At 55.3% G+C, this 17,852-nt stretch overlaps 1 protein-coding gene across 7 annotated transcripts in view; it reads right to left on the bottom strand.

The window, feature by feature from the left end:
* Positions 1-17,852, bottom strand: part of CACNA1C (calcium voltage-gated channel subunit alpha1 C) — a 462,078-nt gene that overhangs the window by 81,397 nt on the left and 362,829 nt on the right. For all 7 annotated transcript variants that reach the window (XM_042248242.1, XM_042248240.1, XM_042248245.1 and 4 more), the window contains exons 10-11: positions 11,539-11,629; positions 5,859-5,885 (exon numbers count right to left, since the gene is read on the bottom strand). In XM_042248242.1, coding sequence (XP_042104176.1) covers positions 5,859-5,885; positions 11,539-11,629 — 118 coding nt within the window. The remainder of the gene's footprint in view (positions 1-5,858; positions 5,886-11,538; positions 11,630-17,852) is intronic.

Raw genomic sequence — 17,852 nt, 5'->3', positions numbered from 1 at the left:
TATTCTTGCCTGGGAAATCCCACGCACAGAGGACCCTCGGCGGGCTGCAGTCCATGGGGTTGCAAAGAGGCGGACATGACGGAGCACGCATGCATGAACGATGCACAAACTGCCCCTTGCCACGGGCACTTGTCATCTACCTCCGCAAAGATTAAATCATGTGCTGCTGCAGCTGCTGACCTTCAGCACCCCTGCAAAGAGCTCGCTGTGGAGAGCAGAAATGAGGCCCTCTGCTCTGGAAAAAGCTGGCCGGACTGGTCGTGAGAGAGTTAGATATTTTCAGGAGATGGTTTTATGAGGCCACGTCTTACATCTCCTTATAGCTAGAAAAACACTAAAATCCTTCATGGTGACCTCTGCTCCTCGTGACTAGCAGTGACCTACAGACGACTAGCAGAAACCTGCAAAAAAAATGTGTGCTTGATTGTATGAACTCCCCCTTCACCAAAATCACATATACACTGACCTTCCCCCTGCCTCTTTGGAGGAGTTTCTCAGAGCTAGCTGAGATGCTGTCTCCCAGGCTATAGTCCTCACTTTGCCCCAGGTAAAACTTAACTCTCACTTTGTGCATTTTTAAAGTGGGCAATAATTTACATTGTAGTTGCAAAGAATGTGTTTTGAATAGAGACAATCTCATTTACAGAAATCAGCCATAACTGATTCAGAGGCTAATAGAATTGTGGCCACTTTCTTCTGGGGTTTGGAGGAACTAACTCCACCTCTGTCTCATGCTGATGAAAGCTTGACTAAGTTCTGTTCCCAGGTCTGGGACTGGTGGACACAGGTGCCACGTGCTGGGGGCCTGTCCTGGGGGTCTGGAGATGCTCTGGTGGATCCCCGGTAGCCACTGTGACTGACGGTCGGGGTGGCGCCCGTGGAATTGTGTGCTCGCGTGACAGCCACTCAGGAGAGCCACGTGGGCTTGGGCTGGGGTGGGGGTGGAGTAATTACTACCCAGAGAAAGTATTTAAAGATAATTACACACCTCCCACTCTTCAAAATATAGCTTTGCTTGACAACTGGTTTCCTGGCAACGCTTCCTACTGTATAATAAACGTAATAGTTTATTAGGACGTGTAAGTTTATTTGTGTGTTTACATGTGCATGGAGAATATAGAGATTAAATGATGAAGCAAGGAGGAGGAATTCACTTGCTATTCACATTCCCTCTGCTCCCTGGCAAAGTCATTTCCTCTAGAAGTGGAACGTTCTGGACGCAGACCCAGAGGGCATGGTGGGCTTAGACGTATCCTCTCTCACGTCTTCTCACCTGTGTATCAGTGGTTCCACCAGACAGCTCTGCTTGACATGGTTGTCCCCCCACCAAGCCTCTTTTTTGGGGTCCCACCCTTGCTTCAGGGCTTGATGGGGGGCCCACCTTCCCCATGATGCACTTTTCCAGGTGACCCAGCCTTGCAGCTCTAGACACACTTACTGTCTGTGTTACTCACTTGGCTACACACTCAAGAGGCATTTGTTTAAGCATCTATCCCAGTTGGGTGCTACATATTCAGCAGTTAACACACAGACAGGAAGCTCACGTGGTTGACGGACCCCAAGGGAGCTAGGTGCCAGGCGGGCTTAGTAGGTGCCTCGGGGGAAGGCCTCCCAGCCTGTCGTGGGCATCCAGCCAGGCTCCACAGAGGACACGATGCCCCTTTCCTGTAAGTCAGTATGTGTAACGTGTGGTTCCTGCCTCTCCAGCGAGATGGAGATCACAAGGTCCTGAGATTAAGGGGCGGAGTCCTGCCCTTTGATGGATGCGTAGCTCCCTGCCCCCCATGCCCCCACAGCAGGAGCACTGGGTGGGCAGGCAGGTGGGGCAGCAGACAAGCTGTGCACAAACTTGCTCACTGACTGTGTGGACAAGGCTTAAGACCCCAGGGCTGGGGTCAGGAGGAGAGTGGGTGGTGCTCCTGGAAGAATCTGCCTGGCACAGAATTCTGGACAAGCATCTAGAACAGGAGGCACCAAATGGTGGACACTCGGGGCTCTTTCCAGAGAGAAGAGTGGAGAACAAGCAACCCAGAAAACACCTACATTTAATCATTTTATACAAAATACCCTAAACACGGGCTACTAGGATGGGCAAATCTGGGCACGTGCCTTGTTGCTGAGGGGATGGCAGAGGTAAGGGGGAACTTGGGGGCGCGTTTCTTTGAAGATGGGACAGGTTTCCAAACATCAGACCCAGAGGGGTTTGCCTCAGACCCAGAGGGGTTCACCTCAGACCCAGAGGGGTTCACCTCAGACCCTGAGGGGCTCACCTCAGACCCCGAGGGGTTCACCTCAGACCCCCAAGGGGTTTGCCTCAGATCCCCAAGGGGTTCGCCTCAAACCTGGAGGGGTTCATCTCAGACCCCCTGAGGGGTTCACCTCAGACCCCCATGTCTCCCAGATCCAACCCCAGCACATTGCCTGGCTAATCCCTTCAAACCGAGAAGACCTCAGAACATTTTGTTCCGTAACTGCTGAAGTCCTATTCTGAGCCCCAAATGTCACAAAATTCCTTATTATAACGAATTCCTCAAAGTAGAGACTTGGCTTACCAAGAAAATTACTCTCATATTGCCCAAATATCGTAAGTCCATTAATTTGCCAGAATTTCCCTAAGACCTCTGCTCTGATATTTCTTTCAAAAATCCTGTGATTTTGGTATCCTTGTCTTGCAAATAGAATAGGCCATTTGTAGGTCAGATTCTACTATGTGTCATTGTTAAACTGAGAAAACGATCAAGAATATATATTTTTTTAAAACTCAAATTTTAGACTCTCTACTGGAGTGAAACAGGCTTTCCCCTGCGTATGAGGTTACTTCTGCCTGGCGGGAATTCGCTCCCCTGCTTCCCTTTGTTCCTGTGTTTCTCCTGCATCTCCTGCTCCACTTTAGCTGCCACCGTCAGACAGACAGCCGGTGAGGATGGAGTTTTCCCGCATCTGCTCCACAGAGGCTGCTCGGGGTCGACCTCGGTGATTCGGTGGCATGTTCAGTCCATTCCCAGCTTTGCTATTCCCTCAACAGAGCCAGCATCAGACTGTAAGATGTGGATGACGCAGCTGCCATCTGACCCTGTAGGGTCACAATGTCTGGTGTGGGAGCCACGGGCCATGTGTGGCTACTGTGCACGTGGCCAGTCCAAACTGGATGTGCGGTCAGTGTAAAGGGCACACTGGACCTCGAAGATTTAGTAGAAAAATTAGTATAAATTAATATAACATTAATTTAAAGTATTAATTACATCTTGAAATGATGTTTTAGATGCATTGGCTTAAATAAAAATATATTATGATTAAAATTTTACCTGCTTCTTTTTACTTTTTAACGTGGCTACTGGAGAGTTTTAGAAAGGGTGGAAGTGGCTGGTATTGTGTTTCTGCTCAGTAGCTGTGCTGTGGACCCCTCCCCTGACCCCAGACACAGTCAAGAAGAAATAGTTTTGGAACCCTAGGCAGGACCTCATCACAGGATGCTGCCCGGGTCCCACGCATGGTTCTTGACTCAGCCACGCATGAGCCACTTGGCCACGCATGAGCTACGCGGCCCCGTGCCCCTTGGCCACAATACTCTTTTGAACATGGATTTCCTGATGGTGTCAACCTACTGCGAATAAGCCTTTGGGGATGAACACAAAGCCTTCTCTCTGTGTTTCTGCTGCATCTTGAGTCATAGCTGCTAGGGGAGGAGCCCTTCCTAGAGGGGCATCCAGGACAAGCAGGTGAGCCTTGTCTCAAAGCCAGGCAGGGTCTAGGGGTGTGGGGCCTCTGTGTCCCCTCTTCTCCAGGAGCATAGCCTACACCCTTGAGCACTGGACATAGAATGCCCTCTGTGTCCTGGGCCATCTCCCTGCGTGGAGGCTTTGGAACTATCAGAACACAAAGTGCTTTCTGAGCTTTGACTGTGAAACAGAACTTCGCTTTGAGTCAAGCCTAATGCTGTTCTGGGGCAGGACAACCCATCCATCGCTCCCTAAGAGATACCTGCTGCCCCTCCAGGGCAGGACAGTCCATCTGTCCTTCCCCAAGAGGTACCCACTGCCCCTCCAGATGCCAGAGGAGCAGTGAGATCTGTGTATTATGGAGAGAAAGGATTTGCTACATTCTCAAGCTCTTTCCTGTGACAGGACCTGGGTCTGGGAGACTTGAAAGTGAAAGTGAAATTGCTTGGTTGTGTCCAACTGTTTGTGTCCCCATGGACTGTAGCCCACCAGGCTCCTCCATCCATGGAATTTTATAGGCAAGAGTACTGGGATGGGTTGCCATTTCCTTCTCCAGGGGTTCTTCCTGGCCCAGGGATCGAACCCGGGTCTCCCACATTGCAGGCAGATGCTTTACCATCTGAGCCACCAGGGATCTATTTTAGGGAGACTTGACTTCAGGCTTTTTATGTAAAGGAGGTCTCAGCTTGAGAGGAAGTGGAAGGAGACAAAGCCTGTGTTTTCCAGCCCCAGGGGAACAGGGGACAGAAGGTGGAAGAGGAGAGGGTCCCTCACCAGTGACCCAGAGCCAAGCATTAGAAACCCCAGGATAGTCATAGGCAGGCTGGGACACTGGGGCCGGAGATGCCTCTCCTGGCTGGGGCACGGGGTCTGTGGGTGCCTGGGGGCACCAGCCTTCAGCCTAGAGCTCTACCCAGGCAGGTGCAGGTAGTGATGGATGGCAGGAATGTGGGCTGGAGCCTGATTCCTGCTGCCTGTCCATGGGTTCAAGGAGCCTGAGGGCCAGAGAACAGAGTTCTCACTGAGCCTCTGTGTACTTCCGGGATCTTGAAGCCCTAACCCTGCTGTCCCCCCTGGAGAGGAGCTGGGCAGAGGGAAGAAGAGGGACTAAACATTCAGCCTCAGGGACTCGGGCTGCTCTGCTCAGCTGGACTAAAATCTAATGCTGTTTCTGTTCTTGCTGGGGCTCCCCAGGTGGCTCAGATGGTAAAGAATCCGCCTGCAGTGCATGAAACTCAGGTTCAACCCTTGGGCTGGGTAGGTCCCCTGGAGGAGTGCATGGCAACCCACTCCAGTATTCTTGCCTGGAGAATCTCACAGACAGAGGAGCCTGGCGGGCTACAGTCCATGGGGTCACACAGATTTGGACACGACTGAAGGGACTTAACATGCACGCATGCGTGTGCCTGCTACGTGGCAGGTGAGGCTGGGAGAATAAGATTAGATCGATTACAAAACATAATCGATGTTTTCCGGCTAGTGCAAGCTTTGTGAGAGTAAACTCCCACGCCCATCCTCACATCGACGCAACCAGGGGACGGCCTGCCGCCAGTCGGGCGCTCAGCTTGGCCCCATGCAAACCACAGTCTGGAAGCCCATGGAGCGTATTGGGGTTGCAGGAGCCCACATGGGGGGTGGTGACAGAGGTCTGAACGGAGTGATGCAGGGAGGGAGGGGAGTCTATAGAAGTGTTGAGATGCGGTGACAGCTGAGCTTCTTAATGGGAGCCCAGGTTTTGCAGGGGGCCGGGACACCATGATTCGGGTGGAGAAGGGCTCCACGCAGAAGCCTCGACGTGTAAGGGACAAGATGGGGGACACAGGCAGTGGGGCTGGAATGGGGGACGGGGCAAAGACGGCCCTGTGGAAGTCTCTGAGACAGCGCTGATGGAACCTGCATGCCCCCACCTCACCAAGTCCTGTAAACGTGGCCAAAAGCGGCAGAGAGCGGCGCGTGGCACTTATATCAACTGGACTTCATCTTACAAGGGGGGAAAGCATAGGCTCTCACAACTCCCTGGCTGGTGCCGCCAACGAACACTAAGTCTCCAGACCCCGAGCCCCGCCTCAGTTGCCCCCTTGCTCGGCCCCCACCTGGGGCGGCCCCTGGGGCCCAGCAGGAGAGGAGCATCCCACTCACCTGAACTTCGACTTGGAGATCCGGTGGCTGAAAGGGAAAGAGGAGACATTAGCACACGACCCGTTTGCTTCGATTCTCAGACGCTCCCGGGTGACCACGCGGGCACTGGAAGGGGCAGCTTCAGGGAGAGAGCTCTGCGGTCAGCACCTCCTGGCGCTCGAGGGTTTGAAGCCAAAACACAGCGCCAGCCCAGCCCGCAAACCTATGAACTGAGCGTCTTCTAAGTGGAGACATGGTCCCCAGAGCTCAGCGCTGTGTCCTCAGACCATGAGCCGGGCTGGCCAAGTGCTGGGGCCTCTCTGAGGACTGTGGTGGAGGATAGGAGCCCCTGCTGCAGACACGTCCTTTGGCAGTGGAACGTCAGGTGGAAACGGGCCGGCTGAGACCCAGCGCCCTGAGAACAGAAGCCTGAGGGCTGAGCCTGGGCCTGAGGAAATGGCTGGACTCCAGGGCACAACCCCTGATGCTGATGGTGGTGTGCGGCTCTGAAGACCTGGGCCCTTGTGGGCAGTAGCACGGTGGCTGTGCAGGTGGCTGACTTGAGGGTCAGTGTGGGGGTGGGTCAGGAACCTTCCAGGAGGCCCTGAGGCCCGTGGGAGGGTGGCTGGGGCAGAGAGCACGCAGGCAGTTGAGACTGGTCGGTTGAAGGCTGAGTGTCAGGACGGCCCACGTGTCTGCTCGTGTCACGGGTTGGGGAACACAGACGGCCAGCCCAGTTCAGCACAAAGTGAGCTCTGCTGTGAAGCAAGAAAACAACCCCTCTTGTTATGTTTCATTAAAAAAAAAAACTAAACCAGAAGATGTGACAGGTGGCAGAGCCATTGTGCGTGAGATAATTATATCTCCCGGGCCCGAGAACCTGAGCCAAGAGCCTTTACTGCTCCAAACCGCCAGCTAATAACTGATCCCACTGCAGATGCTGGCCGGGGCACAGGGTCTAGTCACATGGCCCAGGGGCAGGGCTGGACCCCTGTTTAATGGGGAAGCAAAAGTCGTCCAGCTGTACTGGGCGGCGGTCAGTCAGGTGTCCCTCCTCCAGCCTGGCCTAGCTTGCTGTGCAGCTGACCCCTCACTGTGAACATGAGCTGGAGTGGGTGGCCATCAGCCTGGCCATTCTGTCAAAGAGCCCAGAGATCCCAGGGGTCCTCTTGGGGGCCGTACAGTGCAGACCACATGCTCTCCCTCTAAGGCTTTCTCTCAGGCCGATGGATCATAAGCAAAAGAGAGTTCTTAAAGGGCCCTGTCGGGGACAGCTGAGGTCAGAGTGTCCACATCTCCCAAGGCAGTGACCCTGGGACTTGGGCAAGGGCGGACCAGGGCTCCTGTTGGAGGCGAGTCCCCAGGTAAGTGAGGCCACTGGTTGTGGCTCCTTCCTGGGAGTTCTGGAACATACTGAGGAGGAGGACATGGATGGGACTTTCTCTCCCCCAGGGTCCCACGTCAGGACCTGACTAGATGCCACACTGAAGCCTAATTGCCGCTCTTGGGTCGTGAGCATCGTTTCACAGGCTTGCTGGGTCCGTAGCTCTCACTCCCGTTAAGCACCAAATTAGTTGAACCCCTCAGGTAAGAAGGGGGTCCTTGAGGGCAGGTGTCTGGAGACAAAGGAGAGCCTGGCTCTTGGGGAGCCAAAGATCTCACGCTCCCCATGCAGGAGGGTCAGCGTGCTTCATGGAGCCAGAGGGATCTGGTCTCTGCTGTCCTCAAGCCCTGGGCAGTGACCACCGGCTCTGGGTTTGGAGAACTGGCTATCTTGCTGGTAGGCAGGCGGGTGGGGCACCCGTGGGCACTGTGCCCACCCCTCACCCTGTTCTCTGGCCGTGCGGCTGCTACTGCCTTCTCATGGGCTTCAAGCCCTCCATCCCAGCGAGTCTGCAGACACTGGAGGCCCCAGAGCTCCAGACCCCGCTGGGGACCACCTGTTCAGATGGTGCTGGGCTCCCCTGGTCCCTGCTCTGTGAGGTTGAGTCCCATCCCGTGTTTTACGTGGACTCCTGAAGAGCGGCAGGTGGAGAACAGAGGACTCGCATCTAAGACCACACGCAGCCCACTGAGTGGGCCTGAAGCCCAGCTGCCTCCTCTGTCCAGGCCTCCAGGACACACCTCCTTGGGGGCGGAAAGCAAGACACGCTCAGAACTCCCTCTGCTTCCTTCAGTTACTCAGTTTGTGTTTGTCATTCTTGGTCAAATATTTGAACTTCTTGGGAGCACCTTCCACAGTTAGCCTCTCGCCCTATTCGAGTCTGAAGCCCTGGACGCTTGCCTGCTGCTGTGTTTGGAACCCTCCTTTCCCGAATCCTCCTAATTTGCCTGATCATCAGTCGGAAGGGCTGCTGGTCTTTCATGGGTGACACTTGTCTCAGTTGACCTCCTCGACTCTGTGCACAGCTGGTACAGCCAGAGGGCTGGGCCCAGACACCCTCCTCACAGAGCCTCGCCTCAAAGACTGGGGCTGGACTGGCTTCTCTGCATTTCTGGCCAGAGGCCTCTTCCCTCTGCTCTTCCCCAGAGCCTGATCAACCCCTGCTGGGTCCTCCCCATCACCTAGCCCCTACCCAGCCCTCAGGAGATCTGGTGCTGGAGAAGACTCATGAGAGTCCCTTGGCCAGAAAGGAGATCCAACCAGTCAATGCTAAAGGAAATCAGTCCTGAATATTCATTGGAAGGACTGACGCTGAAGCTGAAGCTCCAATACTTTGGCCACCTGATGTGAGAGATGACTCATTGGAAAAGACCCTGATGCTGGGAAAGATTGAAGGCAGGAGGAGAAGGGGAAGACAGAGGATGAGATGGTTGGATGGCATCACTGACTCAATGGAGATGAGTTAGAGCAAGCTCCAGGAGATGGTGATGGACAGGGAAGCCTGGCGTGCTGCAGTCCATGGGGTCGAAAAGTCAGACACAACTGAGCGACTGAACAACACCACCACCCCAGGCCAATGCCACAGCCGCCAGGCCCCGTGTCACGTCCATGTTGCCCTCAGCACGACACAGACTCCGGGCATGCTCAGCCAACCTCATGCTGGCCATTCTACTGTCTGTTCTCCGAGGGTCCCACTGCATAGACCCCACTCAAGGCTGACCTCACACTTTTGGCATCAGGCTCCCTGCGGCCTCCACTCGGCCCCGAGGTCTTGGCCTCATCCTGGGGCCCCTCCCTGAGCTCATGTCTGGCTGCCGCTTGGCCCTGAGATCTCGGCCTCCTCTCGGGGCCTCTCCAGCCTCTCCCTCCCGCGCCGTCCCGCACCCCTGAGCTTATGCCTGTGGCTAGGTGCACATCATTCCTGGTGTCAGAGGTGGAAGCTTGTTTCTGATTCTTCCTCCTTGCAGATCTGTGGACCTTGCCTGCCACCTGGGCTGGGGCCTGCAATTTAACACAGCACAGCCGGCTTCTCTCATGGCCACTCTCCCACGGAAGTTGCCTTCCGAACGCTTATCCCAAATCACAGTGACGCCCACTGTCACTTCCACACCAGGCTGTGAGTTCCAGGCGGGGTGGTGTCACCATGGTCTCAGGTCCTGTGTCCCCATGGCCCGGCACCGAGCGGGCATGCTGCCCAGATGGGGTGCAAACGAAGGGCTCAGGCTAGACATCCTCCTCCAGTGGCCTCCGGGCCTGTGCTTCTGGTCTCCTGGCACCTCTCCATCTGTTTCACTTACTTGCTCTTTTACTTCTAAAAAAAGTGTCTGAACATTTCCCCGCCTTCAGCCCCGGCCTTCCGCCCTGGTTAGGAGCCTTGGTGTCAGTGCCACGTAGCCGCATCCTTCATTTCTAAACGGAGGCCTCTAGTGTGCACCCCACAGGGGAACCCCGGCTCCCACGCCTTGCAGCCCCGCCGGCGACTTCAGCGTCCATATCTTTTCCGTCTTCAGACTCAACGGATGGCTCCCTCCTCTCATCCCCTCCCCTGCCTGTCTGCCCCTTCCCCACAAAACATCACCTTGTGGCCGCTTTCTGTCTGCCCCATCCCCTTGGAAGCATCTTCAGCCAGGTCTCTCATGACACAGAAATCCTCATCCTGCTACTCAGGCTGTGTGTTCTCAGCTTCAGAAAGGCTGGCCTCTCCCTGCTCATCTCACTTGGCTTCAGCCCCGGTGTTAACGCCACGTCCCCACCAGGAACGCTGATGGTTTTCTCCCAGGGCTGTCTGAAGCCACTGGGGAAAGATGACAGTTTATGAAGGACACACTATAACCCTGGTGCTGGGGCCAGGCACTTTATCTGCACACAGTAGGAGCACTAACACAGGCGTTTATGGGAATTGCCATTCATTTCTGCCAAGTCCTGGAGGGTTGTATGGCACATCCTGAAGATGCTAGCCCCCGCTGTGGGGACAGGCTTGTGGGCGCCAGTGCTCTGGTCTCCCCTGGCCTGTCACCTGGGCCCAGAGCCAGAGGGTACAGTCCTCGTCACCATTCCTCCATCCCTTTGGGGACCTGCCATTCACCTTCTCAACCATGGCAGGCCAGGCCCATGTCCATAATCCTGACAGCTTGTTTGTGTGGTTCTAAAAGGAGGGAAGAGGGGAGGGTTCACCCTGCTGCTTTGAACGTAATTAGCCCCGTATTTTAACAACAGCTTGACAATAACTGCTTCCCCACATCGCTGGGACTCAGCAGCACAGATTCCCTGGTGCTGCTGTAGGGGGGAGTGATGGCAAGACCCGTGCACCCTGGAAACCGTCTGTTCCTGCTCCCTACTTGCTCAAAGGCTGGCCTGGCTCAGATGAGAGGCACCCACAAGGGGACCGCCTTGCGAGGGCCGGGATCACCCAGATATGAAGGCATTTCAGGGGCAGAGGTCAACGAGGACGCCGTTCCCACGACGGAGCGACTCAGACACTCAGCCAATGTGGGGCTGGTCCTCCTCCAAGCCCTCTGCCTGCTGTTCCTTTTAGTTTCCAGGGTGAGTCTTACATCCCTGGGAACAGGGGCAAGCAGCTCCTACTTCCAAAAGGGAGGGACCACCCTCAGGGTCAGCCTGACCCCGGATGGAACCCAGCTTACAGTTTGTGGACTCTGCTTTTTGAGACTCTGAGAATGGAACCCAGCAGTGTGCTTATTTTTAGCAGTTAAGCCATTTTCCTTTCATTTCTTGCTGGGGGACATCTCCTAGGGCCTGTTGGTGTCCATTTTTAGGACGGAGCTTAGAGGTGATGGTGACCATCTGTGTGTGCTGTCCCTCCACACACCTGGCCCAGCCCCGGACCCAAGTCTGCTCAGGAAGCCAGGGGCTGGGGCTCGTGTTTGGGGAGGTGGCCGCTTGCCTGGGTGGCACTGGTGAACTTTCATAGCTGAGTCTGCATGACAGATAACCGTGTTCCCTTCCCCGGGTGGAAGCCGTAAGTAGGACCACTTCTCCCAGAGTGTTTTTTTTTGCCAGTTTGCCTATCTCCTGGGTCACATTTATCGGAAATGAAAGGGTGCTTAGCAGGACCCAGGGACCCTCACAAAGCTGATCTGGAGAAATGGGGTGCGGGGCTGGGAAGAAACAGACTTCAAGGCCCCCGCAACACATGTATGCCCCCACTCCCAAAGAGACACACACTCTGTTTCCCTGATGGGATGGAAAGGGGCTCAAAATCCAAAGTCAAACTCCTGGGAAGTGCAGAGCAACCCCCAGCCAGGGCCATGCTCACTCCCTCCCGGGACCACGGGCCCCATTCCCGAGACTACTCACGCCAGCCTGGCCCCGCAGCTCTCTCCCTCGATGTCCCCTCCAGCCACGTTTTCGGTGTTGACAGACTCGGTCTCACTGGTGGGCATGCTCACTGCAGGGTCGTGGAGGGAAGGAGAGAGGGGTTAGTCTGCAGCCCGGTCGGGAGGGGAGCCCTGGCCGTGCCTGGCAGGTCTGCGGTCCTGACTGACACATCTGCTGCCTGTCTATGGTGGCCCTTGCTGCCCAGGACACCCTAAGTGGGACGGTGGGAGGAGGCCCCCGAGGATGCCCCGCTCAGTCCCTCCTCTACCATCAACTCCATGCCCTTGGACAAGCTGCTTCTGCTTTCCCTTTTGCATCCATTCCTCCATACAAAAAGAAGAGCTCTCACGACAATATTTTATTTTTCTTCTTTCCAGCCCCCTATTCTAAGGGGCTTCGTCCCTACATTTAGGGTCCAGCCTGTCCGTGGAAAGGGTGTCTTTGCCAAGGGTGTGGCTCCTTGATGGATCAGAGGAGGATCTGGCCCTCGGCCTGAGTCCTGGTCACTGGGTTGATTCCATCCAGGACGGAGCCTGAAACAGAGCTTGAGGGGTGTAGCCGCGTCCAGTGCTGCGTTCAGGACTCAGGTCAGCCCTGCATACGTGGGAACGAGAGGCCTCCATGTTGGACCCAGCAAACTAAGGTGAGATGTGGCCTGAAGACACACGCAGGGACACCATCTCCCCACAATATCTCAGTGGGCTGGCCCGGGACACAGCCTGTCCGCCTCCACGATGGCCGACCTGCCCAGTCTGTCTCCAGGCTCCTCTGAGGTGGTGGAGCTGGATTTCCAGGGCGACCGGGACCTTCTAGCTTGGAGCCCAGGTCAGCGGCTTAGAAGAGACTCCTTTCATTGTTGTTCGGTCGCTCAGTCGTGTCCAACTCTTTGCGTCCCCGTGGACTGCAACACACCAGGCTTCCCTGTCCTTCACTGCCTCTAGGAGTTTCCTCAGACTCATGTCCGTTGAGTCAGTGATGCCATCCAACCATCTTTCTTCTATTACTATTTTTTATTCCAAATAAAAGTATATCCCCAAAGAATTCCTCTCCTTCTTTTCCAGCTTCTCTGACCCTCCTAACACGCCACACACAGCGTCCTTATCTTCCCCATCCTTGTTATCTAGCACGGCCGCCACATCCTTGGTCCTGGCTCAGCTCTGCTTGCAGCGGGGCACCCTCATCCAGGGCAGGTCAGGAGCCCCAGTGGCCCCAGAACCCGCACTGGTTGGGGTGGGGCATCTGGGGACGTGGAACAAGGACCAGTACCCAGGGGTCTGCCGCCAGAACGGAGCATGCCATCCAGATAAGTCTCCTGGTTGGGTGGGGGATGTTGCTGGATGTGGCTTTTCCTTGGTTTCTTTCCTTTTGAATGAAGTCAAGGGGACTCATTCCCAGAACGCGAAGACACAACTGGGAAGCCCGTGACTCCGTAAGCCTGACTGTCCTGTATCCACCCTTGAGTCCTTTTCCACAAACTCGGGTGGAAACAAATCCAGACGTCATTGCAAGGGAGTTGCCCAGTCTTCTCATCACAGGACAGGGAGGTGAGGCCCAGGGGAGGGCCAGGAGCTGGCTCACACAGTGGTTAGGGGCTTGGGCTGGAGCACAGGGGTCTCAGCCCCCGCGCTGTGCTCAGTTTGATGGCCCCGGGCTACACACTTGACGAGATGGGGTTCCAACAGCCAGGCAGGCTCTGGGGCATCACAGAGCGTGGGGTGCAGTCACCTGGTGCTGCTGGATCTCACTGTCTACAGCTGCACTGAGAGTGCCTATAACCTTGGCCGGCGATCTTCAAAGGAAAGGCCCTCTCAGGGGTCAGCTGCTGCGGTTGTCACAGTCACTGACTTTACAGGCTGGAAGGGACAGCGGTGGATTTGGGTGGGACAGGCCACCCTCCCTCTGCACGCACATGCACACACACATCATGCACACACACACACACACACACACCCCAGGAGAAGCAGGCTCCTGCCCTGCCCTGTGGGCACCAGCTCGTTTACTGGCATGTGGTGTGGGGGATGTCACCACGGGTTTCTGGGGGCGATTAGACCAAGCCACCAAGAAACTCTCCTTCCTTCTGATCAAGCAGGCACACCAGGTGCCTCCTTTCACAGATAAGACATCAGAGTCAAAAACCAGGAATAAGACATGGACAGAGCTCAGGTCAGCCGTGGGGAAAGAAAGAAATGGGACTCGGCGTCCACGCGGGACGTCGGGCTCATTTCCGAAAACAAAACTGAAGAAATGCTAAAAAGCAATAAACCAAAACATGTAAGCACACTTAACAAAACAGGACCCAAACCCCAGATCACATGAACTAACAACACAGGACCACGGATCCTGGGGAGAAGGAAGGACTCCCACAGAAGAGTCGTTTGCACCGGCAGATGGGGTGACTTTAAAGAGAGGGCTTCCCAGGCAGGACCACCTCATCTCTGCTTGTTAGTGGGAATCCTGAAGACTATACCATGAGAAGAAATGGATCAGGGTTCTTTTCAACATATGTAAAGGAGAAATAGACTTATTTTCACAATACAAAGCTTAAAACAACTTTGATGGACCTGGAGGACATTATGCTTGGTGAAATAAGTCAGAGAAAGACAAATACTATATGTTAGCACTTATACATGGGATTTAAAAAATAAATGAATGGATATAACAAGGAGATCCAACCAGTCAATGCTAAAGGAAATCATCCTGAATATTCACTGGAAGGACTGATGCTGAAGCTGAAGCTCCAGTACTTTGGCCACCTGATTAGAAGAACTGACTCATTGGAAAAGACTCTGATGCTGGGAAAAATTGAAGGCAGGAGGAGAAGGGGATGCCAGAGGATGAGATGGTTCGGTGGCATCACTGACTCGATGAACATGAGTTTGAGCAAGCTCTGGGAGTTGGTCATGGACAGGGAAGCCTGGCATGCTGCAGTCCATGGGGTCACAAAAAGTCAGACACGACTGAGTGACTGAACTGAACTGAACAAGGGCAAGGGAGTAAGGGACTTCCCAGGTGATAGTTAGTGGTAAAGGACCTGCCTCCAGTGTAGGAAATGTCAGAGACGGGGGTTTGATCCCTGGGTTGGGGAGATCCCTTGGAGGAAGGCATGGCAACCCACTCCAGTATTCTTGTCTGGAGAATCCCATGGACAGAGGAGTCTGGTGGGCTACAGTTCACTGGGTCACACAGAGTTGGACATGACTGAAGTGATTCAGCACGTACACATGGACTCTTTTTCAGGTCTTAAAGGTACTGGTTGTGCAATTACAGCATCTGGTGTCTGGGGGTTTCAGGGCTGCTCCCCTGGGCCGGTATCTTAGGGTTTGTCCTTCAGCTGCTCCTCCGCCCAGGACCGGGGAGGCTGAACTTTGCAGACAGCTCGAAAGACAGTGCCAGCAGAGCCTGCTTGGGGCTGTCACCCCTGGTGCCTGCATCTCTGTGAGCCCCCTCTTAAGCTGCCCTGTTGTCAAATCTGTTTGTTGTCAGGACCTGACCCACATGCCTCTGGGTGCGGGCCGGGTGAGCGGTGTGAACCCAGTGATGGGGGGAGATTTGCTGTCCAGGTGAGAGTGGGTGGAGCAGGGGACACTGGCCTGAGTCCAGGGCCTTCCTGGCTCTGTCAGGCAGCATCCAGGGCAGCTGCACTCCAGTGACCCTGCAGGCTGACCTCCTGGGAGGCACCAGGGAGCCAGGGCATCACTGGGGGCATGGCTTGAGCCCCAGGCAGGACGGGACGGACATCCTGGGTGGGGTTACTGCCCCAGGACCCTTTTGGGGTGGAGGGAACCACGTCACATTTCATTTGTCTTCCTTTTCTCCTGCAGGAAAAGTAACTTGAGAGTTATCCCTCACTTCTTCTCTGCAGCTGGGGAGGTCCAGCCTATGGGCACACATGGTCAGAGGCTGTGGGGTATAGGAGCCTCCTCCCAGTCTCTGCCTAGCTCAGGCTCCTGGGAACCTCCCTGGCATTGCACTGTGGGTCTAGGAATCACCAGCGCTACCCTAGCCTCGGCCAGGCCACGGGACCATTCCAACTAGGTTACATGATAATCTGTGGCTCATGGTCTTCGTCTCTTACAAGAATAAATTGATCAGAGGCTGAGCTGACAGTCTCTTCCAAGGCAAAGAAAGAGACGAGGCAGGAGAGGAAAAGCAGATTGCAGACAAAAGATCGAAGGGCTGGGGAGAGAGAAGGTAAGTGGTGCCAGCCATGGGGCCTGTCTGGGTGGAAGGTCACGCCGCCCCCAGCGCCTCCTCGGCAGTGTCCTGAGTGCCCGGGCCCTGCAGGGCTGCCTCCCCAGAGGCAGTTAAGACCGGGCTCATTCTAAGCCATCAGAAAGTAAATACAAAACAGGATTAAATATTAAGAAGCCAAACAAAGTGGCCTTATTAAAAAGGCACAGTGTAAGCACGACATGCTGTCGCAATAATTATTATTACCGCCATAAACCGGAGGAGGCCGAAACGCCCGCCCTTGGTCTGTAGCCGCCATCCGGAGGAGAAAACCAGGTCGCTGGGCTCCCAGCAGGCCATAAACACCTGGCACTCTCAAGCAGAGAATCTCTCCCCACAGTCACGGTGCCACTGCGGTGGCCACCTCAGTTAGGATGGGGCGGGGGGACCGTGCAGCTAGAGGGCGGCACTTGGGCTCCCACTTCTCTTCCCACCTGGCCCCACCGTCCTGAGGGATGAAGGGGCTGTGTTGGGCATCCTCAGGCCCTGGGGATGCTGGGCAAACAGGAGGGGCTGGACGCCCCCCACCCCCCGGCCCCCGAGGGACACAGCTCACTGCCACCCTCGGGGGTGAGAGAGGTGGTAATGGGGACCCTTCTGTGCAGGATGCCTCTGGAAATCAGCTGTTTTAGGCATAAAACTGCTTTTAGGTTGGAGATAATGTTCTAGATTCCAAGGCCAGGCTCAGCAGAGGGTCACCCATGTGGAGTGACATGTGAGGGACAGAGAATGGCTGTGTCCCCCCAGTCCCTCTCCAGCCCGGCCCCAGCCCAGCTGGACGGTGTCCATCATGTCATCCTTCCATTTTAGGGCCTTGGATTCTCTTGGGACAGACGACAGTCAGGCCAGGATCATAACAGCTCTACAGCAGGGTCGTGATAACGGCTAGGTCTTCCATCACCTGCTACCTGCCAGCGACGCACCAGACCTAACTCAAGCCTCAGAACAACTCGATGAGAGAGTATATGGCCCCACTACATGCTCCCATTTCATAGATCAGGAAACTGAGGCTGAGAGAATGAAGCAGCTTATCCAAAGTGAGAAGAGCAGCTCGCGAGATCTGGGATTTGAACCCCAGCCTGTGTCAAGCCAAGTCTGCCTTTATGTACATCAGACAAGTTCTTCCCGATCAGGAGAGAAGAGGAGGCCTGTGGACGTGCTAGGGTCGCTGGGAGAAGGAGAAGGCGGGTAGAGAGTATGGGTGGGGGTCCCAGGAGAAGTCAGGTACTGGCCAACCCTGCCCAGGGTGCCGCTGGGCCGGAGCCTGGGCCCTGGAGCCAGTGGCTTGAATTTGGACCCTCGTTCTGCACTTTGGGGGCTTCTCTTGTAACTCAGCTGGTAAAAAGTCAGCCTGAAATGCGGGAGACCTGGGTTCAATCCCTGGGTTGGGAAGATCCCCTGGAGAAGGGAAAGGCTACCCACTCCAGTATTCTGGCCTGGAGAATTGCATGGACTATATAGTCCATGGGGTCACAAAGAGTCGGACATGGCTGAGCGACTTTCACTCACTCACTTTGCACTTTGGATCTCTGAGACCTGGGGTCTGTTACGCTCCTCCTCTGTGGCTTGGTTTCCCTGCCAAGGCCTACATGTGTTGCAGGGCTAGAAGGGCAGAGCAGCCCTTCCTTTGACAGTGGAGACCAGTGAGGTACAGAGTGGGCCAGTGACTCGCCCAAGGTCACACAGCTAATTAGAGCTGGAGGTCTGGCCCCTTTTCTACCAGCCAGCACTGCCACCTTTTCTTGCATGCCCTTTACTCACATCACAGAGGGGCCAAAAGCCCACCTCAGTCATCCTGACCAAGCCCAGGCTTGCCCTGGTTCCGTCCTGAAGGTCCAGGCCTCACACTTGTGCCCTGCGTGTGCTGTCCACGGGGGCCTGCAGAGCTCAGGGTGTGCTTTCTCTCTCTCTTTCTTCTTGGTCTCCATCTGCTTCCCTATTTTCTGCTGCTCGTGATAACTTTGGCCTGAGTCAGATTCCCCAGGGCGGCCCTATGGGGGTCCAGCAAAATCCTGAAGGTCACGGGCACCCACGATGGGGCTGTCCTGACAAGAGCAGGGCTT

Source organism: Ovis aries, chromosome 3 (assembly GCF_016772045.2).
Source record: "Ovis aries strain OAR_USU_Benz2616 breed Rambouillet chromosome 3, ARS-UI_Ramb_v3.0, whole genome shotgun sequence".
Classification (NCBI taxonomy): domain Eukaryota; kingdom Metazoa; phylum Chordata; class Mammalia; order Artiodactyla; family Bovidae; genus Ovis; species Ovis aries.
Note: the sequence above shows the minus strand (reverse complement) of the source record. Positions and strands in the feature narration are given on the sequence as shown.